Genomic DNA, 13,256 nt, shown 5'->3' on the forward strand with positions numbered 1-13,256 from the left:
TAATAAATTACATTTATCTTAAAAGTAGCTGATCATTCATGATCCTTAAGTCCTTAAGACCTGCGCTGACCAGCTGGCACCTGTGTTTACACCTCTCACTGAAACTGTGTGTGATTCCCACCTGCTTTAAAAAGTCCATCATAGTCCCTGTCCCAAAGAAACCACACCCCCGCAGCCCCAATGACTTCAGGCCCATAGCACTCACCTCTGTGGTGATGAAGTGTTTTGAGAGACTCATCAAGACATTCATCACCTCCTCACTGCCCACCACCCTCGACCCACTACAGTTTGCATACCGGCCAGACAGATCCACGATGACCCATATCCTTCCTCCTCCACAAGACCCTTTCACACATAGACACTGGTAAGGGGAACTATGTGAGAGTGCTGTTTGTAGATTACAGCTCAGCATTCAACACCATAGTTCCCTCCAGGCTGGTCTCTAAGCTGCTGGACCTGGGCCTGGGCCCATCCCTGTGCAGGTGGGTTCACAGCTTCCTGACCAGCAGACCACAGGTGGTACGAGTGGGTCACCTCACCTCATCCTCCCTCACCCTCAACACTGGATCCCCCCAAGGCTGTGTGCTCAGCCCTCTGCGGTACTCACTGTACACCCATGACTGCGAGGCCACGTCAGAGTCCAACGTCATCATCAAGTTTGCTGACGACACTGCTGTTGTGGGACTAATCTCTCACAATGAGGAGACAGCCTACAGGAGAGAGGTCCTCCTGGAGAACTGGTGCCAGGAGAACTACCTCCTGCTCAACGTCAGCAAAACAAAGGAACTGATCGTGGACTTCAGCAGGAGCAGAGGGACTACCATCCACTTGTCATCAGTGGTGCTGAGGTGGAAAGAGTGGACACTTTCAAATACCTGGGAGTGACCATCTCACAGGACCTGTCCTGGACTCATCACATAAACATCACTGTGAAGAAGGCCAGACAGCGTCTCTACCTCCTCAGGCGGCTGAGAGACTTCAAGCTCCCACTCAAGGTGCTCAGGAACTTTTACACCTGCACCATCGAGAGCATCATGCGTGGGAGCATCACCACCTGGATGGGAAACTGCACCAAGCAGGACTTCATGGCCCTAAAAAGGGTGGTTCGTTCAGCTGAACGGACCATCAGAACCACCCTCCCCAACCTGCAGGACATTTACACCAAGCAGTGCAGGCTGAGGGCCATGAAGATCCTAAAACAGCCCAGCCACCCCGGACACTCTCTCTTCTCCCTGCCCATCAGGCCGGCGTTACCGCTGCCTGAGGGCTAAGACTGAAAGGTTGAAGAGTTTTTACCCACAAGCCATCCGTCTGCTCAACTCTGAGCCCTAACTGGACCATTATTGCACAATGTAAATATTATAATTTATAAAAGTGTGTATAGTGTATAGTATATAGAGTATAGTGTATAGTGTGAATTACTTTTTTTATTTTTATTCTTCTTATTTATATGTGTGTGTATATATGGTTGCAGGTACAAAATACATTTCACTGTGCATTGTACTGTGTATAACTGTGCATGTGACAAATAAACACTATCTTAATCTTAATCTTACTGACTAGTATTCCCTTTAATAATTGCTTCATAACTACACCGCTTTCAAGCAGTTGTTGCTTCTTTTGTTCACTGGTTCTTGTTCTTTTCTTTGTTCAGACCTCTCTGTGTACAGCTCGTGGTTCAAACAGTCAGGTTACCAAGACATTTTCTAGTCCTGTTTAAAGCAAAGTACAATCTAGAATATGCTCCCATCTATACAGATATGTAGTGCAGTCAAATATCCTGAGGTCCCTTTTTTAAGATTTAAAATCAAATTGCTATAGAAGCAGCATTTCAAACCAAAATCTCACATTTCAACCTAGATTTCTCAACATGTTGTAGTGTAAAATTACTTTGTGGTAATATGAGTTTTGCTTGGAGTGTCAAGCTTAAGAGTGCATTCTTGGCTTCATTGTCGTTTAAGTATTTATGATTCCCATGGTATAAAAAAAACATAAAAATGCAATCTTAGTTTTGTAACACTTTTCTAACACGCTCTCTCCTCTCTTCATCCTTCCCATCACCCTCAGGGCAACCTTCATTCTCATCTCTCGCTTCACTTCCATCATCCTGTATCACATCTTCTTGCTCACTATCTGCTGCACTGACAGACACTCTAAGAAGCATACAGGACTGATATTAGCCTCTTAACCTGCTTACAGGCTCATTCTGTTTTAAGCCTGGAAGGTGCTAAGGCATGTCAGAGGTCAAACCAGATCATCAAGGCACACCTTAATAATTGTAAAGGAGCTAATTATATAAAAAAAATTAAATAAAGTTTAAATAATTGTCCAAATGTATTTGTGTTTATGAAACTGTGACACTATAATTACAGTATCTTGGTTGAGTAGGCCTAATAGCAGTACATTAAAATACCTGATGGTGCTTCATTAAAGCTAGATAAGCTAAATAATTGTATCCACTGCCATAGAAGTGACTACCTGCAAACTCCTTTTCTTTTAAAATTAAGAAGCAGTTATTGCACAGTACAGCACATGCACTTCAACACTTAGGCTCTCACTACTCAGCATGAATGCTGCTGGCCTTATTGCTGTTTTTATATATTAGTATATTTATATTTTAGTTTATATTTAAGTTTAGTTTTCTTAATTTGCACTTATTTGAACCCCTTTGTTCCACACAAAACACCATTTTGTTTCTGTTGCACTTTGCAAACGCAGAAATGACAATAAAGGAACTTGCACTCTGGTATTTTAAAATGCTGTTTCATCAGCCTGAAATGCACTGGCTCTGCTGCCTTGCTTACCACTGGTTAAAAAACTACTGGGTCAACACAGGCTGCAACACAACTTGATGTTTGTGTTGCTCAGCTTTCAGCTGCAAATGATTGCTTGGAATAATTTTCAGTTGTTGCCCTCATTTGGAAAATGACCTGCATCTACTTCATTCTCTCTGGTTTCTAAAATTAAGGGCCATGGACCTTTCTTGCTTTCTTTGAGGAAAGACATGTCTCACGGTGGGCATTAGCAGTATTGATAGAATAAATTAGATGTTCTGCAAAGGCCAGTCTGTAGACGCTACCATTTCCTGCCATTTGTAAAGGGTGAGAGTAGTATCAGAGTTCAACCATCCAACCTATTTATTCAGGCCATGCAATTATGACATTAATTACTGAGACATAAAAATGTGCAAAGGAAAACTAAGGACCCCTAGACACTTAGGCTGAATTCAAATACAGAAAAATAATGCACTGCTTACACAATGAGCGATTTCTTTGTTGTTGTTTTTTTGTTTGTTTGTTTTGGGGTTTTTTTTGTGTTTTGTTTGTTTTTTTAATGATGACGGCCTGGTTATTGTGTACACTGTGTCTTTAAATTAAATAGAGGTTGTTCAAAGAAGGACGTGTTCAAAGAGTCTTCCGGTTTGGGCCTTTCAAAATAAGTGTAAATATATTAAAAGCAAATTCCACTCAATGTAAGACGAGAATGTGGCACTAAGAACTCCGAACTGATGATCAGATGTTTGCTCAGTAAAGTATAGGAACAGACTGATTTGAACAAGAACAGATAGGATGCCTACAAAATATATTAGTGGCTTTTTAATGTGTTTAAACAATGACATTCTATTAAAGACCTTTTCTCAAACTGTAAAACAGTGGCTGGTTTTGTGTAGCTTGTGTAAATTGTGCTGTATTGCACAGAGCAGAAGAAGACCTTACATAGGTATTCTAATTAATACTAGCTGCAGTAAACCAGTGTTGCTGTGCAGTTTGGAACAAGATTTCCTGATTTTATGTTGAAAGTCTTTTTGTTGACGCCGCTGACGGCCGCGGCAGTCACGCTCGAGCTGGATGCGTTCCTGAATAAGGCGGAAGTCGGAATTTCCGTGTTCCCAGCTAGAAGTTTTTTCTTTCTGGTATGCCCCCTCAACTCGGACTTCCCACGGGGAGAGTCGGAGCAGCCTCACCAACCCCAAATTACCAATGCAAGAAAGTGTAATAAAACTTGTAATCTGTACTGCCACGGTTGTGTATTTGTGACTCGCTAAATAAGCTATTCACAGAGCACTGAACCTGAATGAATGTGCAGCAATGGTCAAGAAGCAAAATGCCTTTTTTTTCTCGCTTTTCCAACTTCACTGGAACGCTGTGACGTCACTCCTGACTTCCGGGTTATCAGGACGCGGCATGTAAATAGTCCGGCTTTTTCCTCAGGTATATGTTCCTCATCTCCACTCATGAACAGGACACAGCTGAAGCGCTCTGGTATCTTGAGGATGGCTCTGAGTGATTCTGGAACGATGGATCGGGAAGAATCCGGAGAGACTTTCCTATTCCGTGCAACCAGAATAGCAGCTGTAGTTGCACTGTACTGGTTTGTTTCAATAACGATGGTGTTCCTTAATAATCACCTGCTGGACAACAAAGACTTGGACGCGCCGTTGTTTGTCACTTTTTATCAGTGTGTCGTGACTGTTGCGCTTTGCTGGTTCATGCAGCTGCTGTCGAAAGTGTGGCCGGGACTCATCGACTTCCCCTCGGTCAAGTTTGATCTAAAGACGTCCCGGGAGGTCCTACCGCTGTCCGTCGTCTTCATCAGCATGATCACCTTCAACAACTTGTGCCTGAAATATGTCGGAGTGGCTTTCTATACGATCGGCCGTTCTCTGAGCACAGTTTTCAACGTGCTGCTATCGTACATTATCCTGAAACAAACCACATCTTTCACAGCTCTGCTGTGCTGTGGAATCATATTAGGTAGGTTGACGTTGTCGTTTGCCTATGATGATTGGAAATGATATTATTCTTTCTTTTTGTTTGTTTGTTTTCTGAAATTGGTCACTGGCTGTAAATAAGTCTGTACTTAGTTTAGCCTTTAAGAAAGCTGAAGAAACAGTGATGGCTAGAACAGTGCTGCAGCTGAATATTAAAAGCTGGATAAATTAACTAGGTTGCCATTCCAGTCAAATTACGTTCCACTTTAGATGAGATCTTTTACGTAGTTAATATAAGTAACATGCAAAAGTCTTGACCCACCTTTCATTTCTTCATATTTTCCTTCCAAGCAGGCAGACTAGCACTCTTAAACAGTAGTTCTCCAGGTTTCTTGTTTTTCAAGAAACCTGGAGAACTATTCCTGAAGGCTGCGTAACCCTTGTGTAGCATGTTTTTGTTCCTCAGCCAGTGATGGTGGGTCTGGTGGACCCACTGCATTATTAGGTATTTAAATCAGTACACCCATAACAATTTATGTAAAATTAGTTTAATTTCCAAGCATTACAGACTACATTTCTGGTTAATATTTGGAATGTCCCTCTGTTAGAGCACATTCATGAATAAAAGTGTGATTCGGTTAAATGGCCTATTTGTGGTAGTTTATACAACAGGCAGAGTATGTTTTGTAAAAAATATAAAACTAAGTTTGTTTTTGAATGATCTCTTAGGCCAGTAAAAATGTACATGTGGCCAGTAAAAGTCTGAGCCTGTGAGCTGGGGTTGTTGGGTCGGACACTGAATTAAGACCAACATCAACACCATCAGAATGTGGTTTCGGCAGCAGGAAATATTCTAAGATAAGATAAATTTTAATGATCCCACGATGGGGAAATTTGCACATTACAGCAGCTCAATTACAGAGAAGAAGAATTAAATACAATAAAATAGAAAACACTATATACATAAAAAATATATATCAATACACATATACATCAAAACACTATATACATTTGTAGCCAGTAAAACATTTTGTACACAGTATGCATTATGGGTGCGAGTGTAAAACTTATATGTACTATACGTAAAGGTACACGTACTGTGATGGCAGTGGAGCAAAGTGTCCAAGTGACTCATGACATACTGAGAGTGTTGATATGCTCGCTTTTCCTGATGTTCCTTTAATGGCTTACAGACACATATACTGACTCATTCATTAGCACACTTAAACATAGACACACACACACACACAAAAACACGCCTATGAACGCACACCAAATCTACCCCATCTAGATTAATTTACCTTATTGTATGTGACATTACTGTACTTGTGATTATTTATTTAAAAATGTTTTCTTAAAAAAATACAATTTTAATATGCGTGGCTGGATTATCCAATGGGGAAACTGGGCAAAGGCCCAGGGGCCCATGCACAATTTGGGACCCACTGAAGAAGTAACAGTGTCTTAGTAGTTGCTCGGGGGTCTGTAGTTTGATGATCCAGGCATGGTTATGTTTCTTTTCTGACAGATGTTCTATGCATTTAAATGTTTAAAAACACTGCAGTTTCTAAAATGGAAGCCAATACGCAGTTCATTTTAAAAGACCTGTGTTGTTTCTCTTTTGAATATTTATTTTTGCTCATTAATAAAACAAAAGTATTTCTTATCCTATTACTCGATTAATCGATAGAATACTCCATTACTAATGTGTGCTATCTCTTCAATTCTCCATTGTTTGAGTGCTTACACGTACTGATATGAGGATTTCCCTGATTTAGCGTTCTCATGCCGAGATAGCCTGGAAATGGTCGTCATAGTGGAGTTTTGACCTCTTAAGATTTCATTCTTTTCTCCGTGCACCTCGAGGTGAGGTTGTGACAGAAACTCAGTTTTTACAGTAACCTGGAAATTAAACTTCCTGGTTTTCTCTCTCTCTCTCTCTCTCTCTCTCTCTCTCTCTCTCTCTCTCTCTCTCCTCTCTCTCTCTCTCTCTCTCTCTCTCTCTCTCTCTCTCCTCTCTCTCTCTCTCTCTCTCTCTCTCTCTCCCCCTCCCCTCCCTCCCTCCCTCCCTCTGGAACGTGTGCAGAGCCGCACCCCACGTGACCGCCACTGGGATGGTTTTTCTAGTTGGTTTTGTCTTTCTACCTCTGGTGGGTGTAGATGACCTAGTTTAAGGTGCTGCACACCTGAGCAGGTTGGGCACCATAAAGCAGCCTGCCAGAACTTCTCATGGGCTGTTCTCTGCTCTGCTCATCTTTGCCATGCAGGCTGCCTGATGAAATTATTTTAATTAAAACACTTAACATCATCCTAAAACTCTGTGGTGTCCCTTATTTGTCAAATTCTTTTGAGCCAAGTCATAAAACACACAGTTTGTGTTACAGTGACTCAATGGAACTACATTAAATGCTTGATTGTGTATTGTGCTTCTCAGGTGGATTCTGGCTCGGCGTGGACCAGGAAGGCATAGCGGGTTCCCTCTCATGGACAGGCGTATGTTTTGGGGTGCTGGCTAGTGCCTGCGTCTCTCTCAATGCCATCTACACTAAGAAGGTAATGCCTGCTGTGGATGGGAACATCTGGAAACTGTCCTTCTATAACAATATCAATGCCTGCGTCCTCTTCCTCCCGCTCATCCTTATGTTTGGAGAGCTGAGCCAACTCGCCGGCTTCAGCCACCTCACTGACCTCAACTTTTGGGGAATGATGACACTCGGAGGAGTGTTTGGTTTCGCCATAGGCTATGTTACAGGCCTCCAGATCAAGTATACAAGCCCACTCACACACAACGTCTCAGGAACTGCAAAGGCCTGTGCACAGACTGTTATTGCGGTAGTGTACAACAGTTCCACTAAAAGCCTGCTGTGGTGGACCAGTAACATGCTGGTTCTTGGTGGGTCATCTGCCTACACTTGGGTGAAAAGTCTAGAAATGAAGAAGAGACCTCACACAGTCTCTGAGGACTCAGACAAGGAAGAATTGCTGCCTGGGAACAAAGTCAACCAGGGAGTGTAACCACTGTAACCTACAGATCAGGAATCTTGGGGTTTTATTTCAAAAGGGATGGGAATGTTGTTAGTGTACAAATGATATTTTTTTCTTTACAAAAATTATTCAGAATGATAACACTGGCATCACAAGGAAGCATTGCATTTCTATGCCGACTATTTAATTATGATTATAGTGAAGTTTGTCTGTTATTTCATATGTGACAAGAAGACAGGATATGTGTAATAACTTGTAGTTTGTGGAGGATGTGATGGTAATCAGAAACCTTGTGTTAGTGGGATTGACCTACAGTAGGTCTTTTAACCTTAAAGAAAACAGTCTTTGAGTGTTTCACTCCGTAAACTATTTACTACTTGCTTTTAAACTAAATAAGATTAGGATTTGAAAATAAGTACAAATTGTTATCAGGTATATTAAAATATAATGACATTTTCATACAAAAGCGAAGCAGATCAGAAAGGGACCTGTTTGAAGAGTCACATGAAGGTTTCATATGTTTCTATGATTGTAGCAGGATTTAAAGTATTTATTTTTATGTCACAGCAATGTATAACTGCACCTGTCTCTGCTTCCTGCCTTGATGTATGTGACAAGAAAAGCTGTTTATGAAAAGGAACATCTGGAGCAATTGTAGTAAAGTCTGAGTTTTGACACCAGTTCCTGTTACACTTGTTAAGAAAATGTTAAAGGCCAGTCTGATTTCCTCGTGTCCCTTTCACTTCCCTGTGTGACAAATGAACCTGGCTGTCATATCATTGGCTCATATTGGATGTGGGCCTTGGAAGACTCATCATTTCCACACAGATATAGATGTATTACAGTTGTTCATCCATCCATCCATCCATCCATCCATCCATTTTCTTCCACTTATCCGGGGCCAGGTTGCGGGGGCAGCAGCCCAAGCAGAAAAGCCCAGACCTCCTTCTCCCCAGCCACCTCCTCCAGCTCATCCAGGAGGACCCCAAGGCATTCCCAGGCCAGCTGAGATATATAATCTCAGCTGGCTCGCATTTCCTGGGTCTGCCTCGGGACCTCCTCCCGGTAGGACATGCCCGGAACACCTCCCTCAAGAGGCGCCAAGGAGGCATCCTAGTCAGATGATCTGGTTTGTTGGCTAATGCTTGGCACATGGAGAAATTGTTCTTAAACATAAAGCATTTTGATATGAATGATATGTTGAGTTTAAGGTCAGAGTTTTCTGTGTCATCAAAATGGCTCATTTCTTACCTGATAAATCACCATTGTAACCGATGCTTAATACTTAACCTGGTCAGGAGCAGATTTTCAGAGTTTTGGTTTAAAATGATCTCAAAGCGCCACATTTTCACTGATTCTTTTAGTTACAGCATGTTTTAAGTCTGATATTAGGTTCTCTGCTGGACAAATAAGCAAGTTGTTACTAACATGGATGAAGCCCAGTTGTAAAGTTACAGCAGCTCAGACTCCTTTGCATTGTAACTGGAATTTAAATGTATTCAGTTGGTGAAAATCTATAAGTAATATTGTACTTGGTCCTAATTGGCTGCTAATTCTGTTTTACGCTGCTGGAACTGTAACTACTAGAAGATAGAAAACACACTAAGGATACCTGTCCAATTCAAATTAATTTTCCTTTGATCTACTGAAACTAAAGTGATTTCCACATTTCCTTTATTGGGCTATAGGACAGAGTCAGAGCTGAACACAATGATTAGCTTTTAATGTTTAAATGCACCCACTTTGAAGATTCAGAACTCTAAAGTGTCGCCATTAGAAATTGACAGCAGCGCTGAGGCACTCAGCATTAAAATAAATGAAGTGTCTTGAATTAAAATGTTTATTTTAACATGCTGTGCTTAAATCCCAAAATTAACAATGTTCTTAACCTCTTAGTGTTGCCTTTTACTGTTTTCTTTTTTAGAGTCTTCATAGATTTTCATAACCATTTTATTGGCATCATAACATGTCTAATTATAGACATGATATAGGCAGCACTTATAGGGGATCATTTTGTGCAGTTAGAGAGTCAGTCCTTCTTAAGTAAGCCCTGCTTACCAGAGAAAGCTGTGAATCACCATCGTGATACCGTTATCTCCAACTTTAGGTTTTGTGAAGCCTGATAAGACAAAGAAAGCCCGGCTGTGCTGAACTTGCTTCATGGTATAACGCTCAGTGGTCGCTGCCTAACAGTGTCTGCAATGCTGGCATCCCCATCACAGTGTTTGGGTACTACAGTATTAAAAAGTAATGTACTATTATTGTTTATGGTTACGTACCAAGAATCCAGACATAGTATCTCACATAATGTGTTAGTTTACCTTTGCAGCCAGTGTAAACATGTCAAGTTAAAACATCAGCCAACACAGTGGAAAAAGTCCAGCTTCTCTCAGCTTAGCGTAACCAAGCTCTCATGTCTTAATTAGCTGAAAAAGATGTCTCACTAAAAGTTTAATCATCGTTGTCTATGGGGTCATCGTCTGAGACGCCGGGGACAGACGTGCTAAAGTTAGCTGCAGGGCTGTGAATTTGGGTTTCAGACTATCGAATACGGTACACTCTTCAGCTTTTAGATACATTTTGTCAGACCAGGCGTTTCATTAGATTTGATGTGTCAAAAAATCCTTAAACACAAATTGACTAATATGTGTTTAAAGATCAGCATGTTGACAGTCATCACTATAGCTCACGTATTTAAAGATTTTTTTCATTTAAAAAAATTCTAATGTTACAGTTATACTTACTTTTGTTGTAATTCAAATGTCTTGTGGTAAAGACACTGAGAGCAAAGTGCATGTAACTGCTGCAACTCTTATCATATGTCATAATTCCTCCACAATCCTTTCTACAGCTAAGGTCTCGTTTAGGGTGTTTGATGTGTGTCATGAGGGGTCCCCATGTTTCATTGAGTAGTTGGGTTATTGTCAGTAGATGGAGGCCAGTGGATTTCGGAGCAGAGTTGGATGAGACAGACTCTGACGTCCAAAAGAAATCTTTCTCTGAGCAACAGGGGGCTAAAAATAGCTGAAAGTGCACTATGCGTAATTACATGAACCAAAAAAAAACATTGGTCTCTGATGTCAAGAACTCATTTCAACAGTGAGCTTGGCCTTGTGGCACTGATGAAAGTTTTATAACTGTGTCATTATGTGGAATACATAATCCTCTACTCCTCATCTCTTTCTCTTGTGTGTGGCTAGGTCAGATTTGACATGACAGAATGAGGAAAAATTCTTCAGTCATGATTGTCACTTCAAAGGGTGCACGTATCATAAGTAATCACTCATGCGTCTTCATATCTGCCTGCTCAAAGTGGTGGTCAAAATGTGGTTGTCACTTCATTGATGGCAGGGTTAATTACTACTTCAATGTTTTCAGTTAAGAATCATGACTCCAGTGTCTTCTTGCCGTGTGTAGAAACAGATTCTCATCATGCTAATGTCATGTAGTTTAATACCCTCACCAAGTATGTTGTACCCTATATTTTTGGAGCCTATCATAGCAATCTGGGTCAAGAGGCAGAGTACACCCTGGACAGGCTGCCAGTCCATCACAGGTCTAACACACAGAGACAGTCAGCCATTCTGCTCACATTTACGTCTACTGCCTATTTGGAACCACCAGTTATCAACCATGTCTTTGGACTGTGATGAAGTTAGAGTAGAGACAGCGCACACAGGCACAGTGACTCCATGCAAACTCCACACAGAAAGGTTTCAGGCATTTGGGACATTCAAACCCAGAACCTTGGCACTGAACTTCCATTGCTGATTGATTGATTTTGTAGTATTCTTATGCATGCCGTGCAAAAACTATTATGCATCTAAGTTAATTTGAATGCATTTTTTTCTTTGTTTGGTGTGCGTGTGAAATACAGATTGTTGTGGTAATCTTGTGCGACCAGGTTACTCATGCTTGAAGAACATTCAAGAGATTCAGATGTCTTAGGTAGAAAGATTAAGGAGGACAAAGATGATGTGTTGCTGCAGAACCTCTGAGGGCTATTGCTAACATAGTATGTTAATACTCATTCTGCACAGCCAACACAACTCCTTCACTTTTAACTCTGTAAGGAGTGCGAATGTTATGAAAACAAGGTTCCTAAAATGAGATGGGTCATTAAAACCCTTGAGATCTTACTAAATGGATTAACTTGTTACTTTTCATGAACACCTTTGGCACAAATGTAATTTTTACAGTAACATCAACACACTCAGCCAGGGTCTCATGAATACCCAGGGGTGAAAGTAAGCCAGTATGGTTCGGTACTGCGGTCCAGTACTGCATACCACTAAAAGATTCTACCTGGAAGAGGGGGAGGAGCTGTTTGTTGTAAAGCCATCATTCAGAACAGCTGCACTTTGGGTCAGAATAGATCCGCTAGCAATAAGCAGTCTAAAACACGACTTAATCAGTTAATAAATAGCTTTTTTTTCTCATTTCAAATTGTTTCTGAACTGTTCGTGCTATGCTGGAGCCTCAATTCTCTAGCTTTTCTCCCCTCGGAGCTCGAGGCTTTCATTGATGGCCAACCTTTACTCCATTTAGCCTGTTAACTGGTTAGAGACGTGAACGGGTTGGTGGTGTACTGGAGTTTGATATATATATCAAACTGTGCCGTGTATGTATATATATGTATGTATATATATATATATATATATATATATATATATATATATATATATATATATATATATATACACACACACACACAGCACATTATATCCATTTTTTTTTTTAATTGGGCCACATATCACTTTAAGTTCTTAATCATTTTTTTCCTGCCAGTTTTAGCTGTGATCGGCACAGCAACTCATGCTCCATACATGCCAAACTAAACAGACCGGCACCTAGCATTCACAGAGTGTAACAAAAAGGAAAGCTGATGTTCAATTTCAGCTGTGATGGGAATGTGAGCCTACATCTTTGCCAAGTGTAAAGATAGACTTGTGTATCCATTTGCAATGAGAACATTTCTTTTGTCAAAAACATGGTTTTGTGGAGTCATCTTGAAGTCTAGCTTCGCGTTTCTCAAAACAGAGTTGCCAATAACCAGTTTGTTCCTTGATGGGTGTGTCACTGAGTGGGGCAAAATGGTTAGAGACGTGAACGGGTTGGTGGTGTACTGGAGGCTTCTGTTTAGGACTACACTTCCTCCTCACAGTCACCCAGCCAGCCTGCTTTCCCAGCTGCTCGGTGTCTACTGGGGGAGAGCTAATGGTGGCTAAGCTACCTTGGTCTGCACCGACTACAGGGGCCTGGCTAGCTACCGGATTTTCCAGGGTGTAGATCCGAGTCTCCAGCCTTGCCTCCAAAGCTCCAAATTAAACTAAAACTGCTTCATTTGCAGGTGACTTAGATAATACAAAAAAATCAAAACACAAAACCCGAAATCATAGCAGAAAAAAACACAAAGCCTAGGAGAAATACTAAGAGGGACAAAACACTAGACAGGGAAGGCTGGAGGCTGGTCGTGATCCCATCAGAAGGCGGTGACAAAGGCGAGCAGGAGGCCGATCGCGGTCCCAGTGGCGACAAAGGCGGGCAGGCTCAGGATACT

At 41.3% G+C, this 13,256-nt stretch overlaps 1 protein-coding gene across 1 annotated transcript; it reads left to right on the top strand.

Moving 5' to 3' along the window:
- The first annotated feature begins 3,880 nt into the window (after nt 1–3,880).
- Nucleotides 3,881–8,619, top strand: slc35c1 (solute carrier family 35 member C1). Its single transcript, XM_030758246.1, has 2 exons — nt 3,881–4,754; nt 7,146–8,619. The coding sequence occupies exons 1-2, from the start codon at nt 4,079–4,081 to the stop codon at nt 7,724–7,726; spliced, it is 1,257 nt and encodes a 418-aa protein (XP_030614106.1). The 5' UTR covers nt 3,881–4,078; the 3' UTR covers nt 7,727–8,619.
- The last annotated feature ends 4,637 nt before the right edge of the window (nt 8,620–13,256 follow it).

This window comes from Archocentrus centrarchus, chromosome 3 (genome assembly GCF_007364275.1).
Source record: "Archocentrus centrarchus isolate MPI-CPG fArcCen1 chromosome 3, fArcCen1, whole genome shotgun sequence".
Taxonomy (NCBI): Eukaryota; Metazoa; Chordata; class Actinopteri; order Cichliformes; family Cichlidae; genus Archocentrus; species Archocentrus centrarchus.

Coding starts and splice junctions, on each gene's coding strand:
- slc35c1 (XM_030758246.1), top strand. CDS start 4,079: ATGTGCAGCAATGGTCAAGAAGCAAAATGCCTTTTTTTTCTCGCTTTT. Junction 4,755..7,145: donor GTGCTGTGGAATCATATTAG/GTAGGTTGACGT, acceptor TGTGCTTCTCAG/GTGGATTCTGGCTCGGCGTG.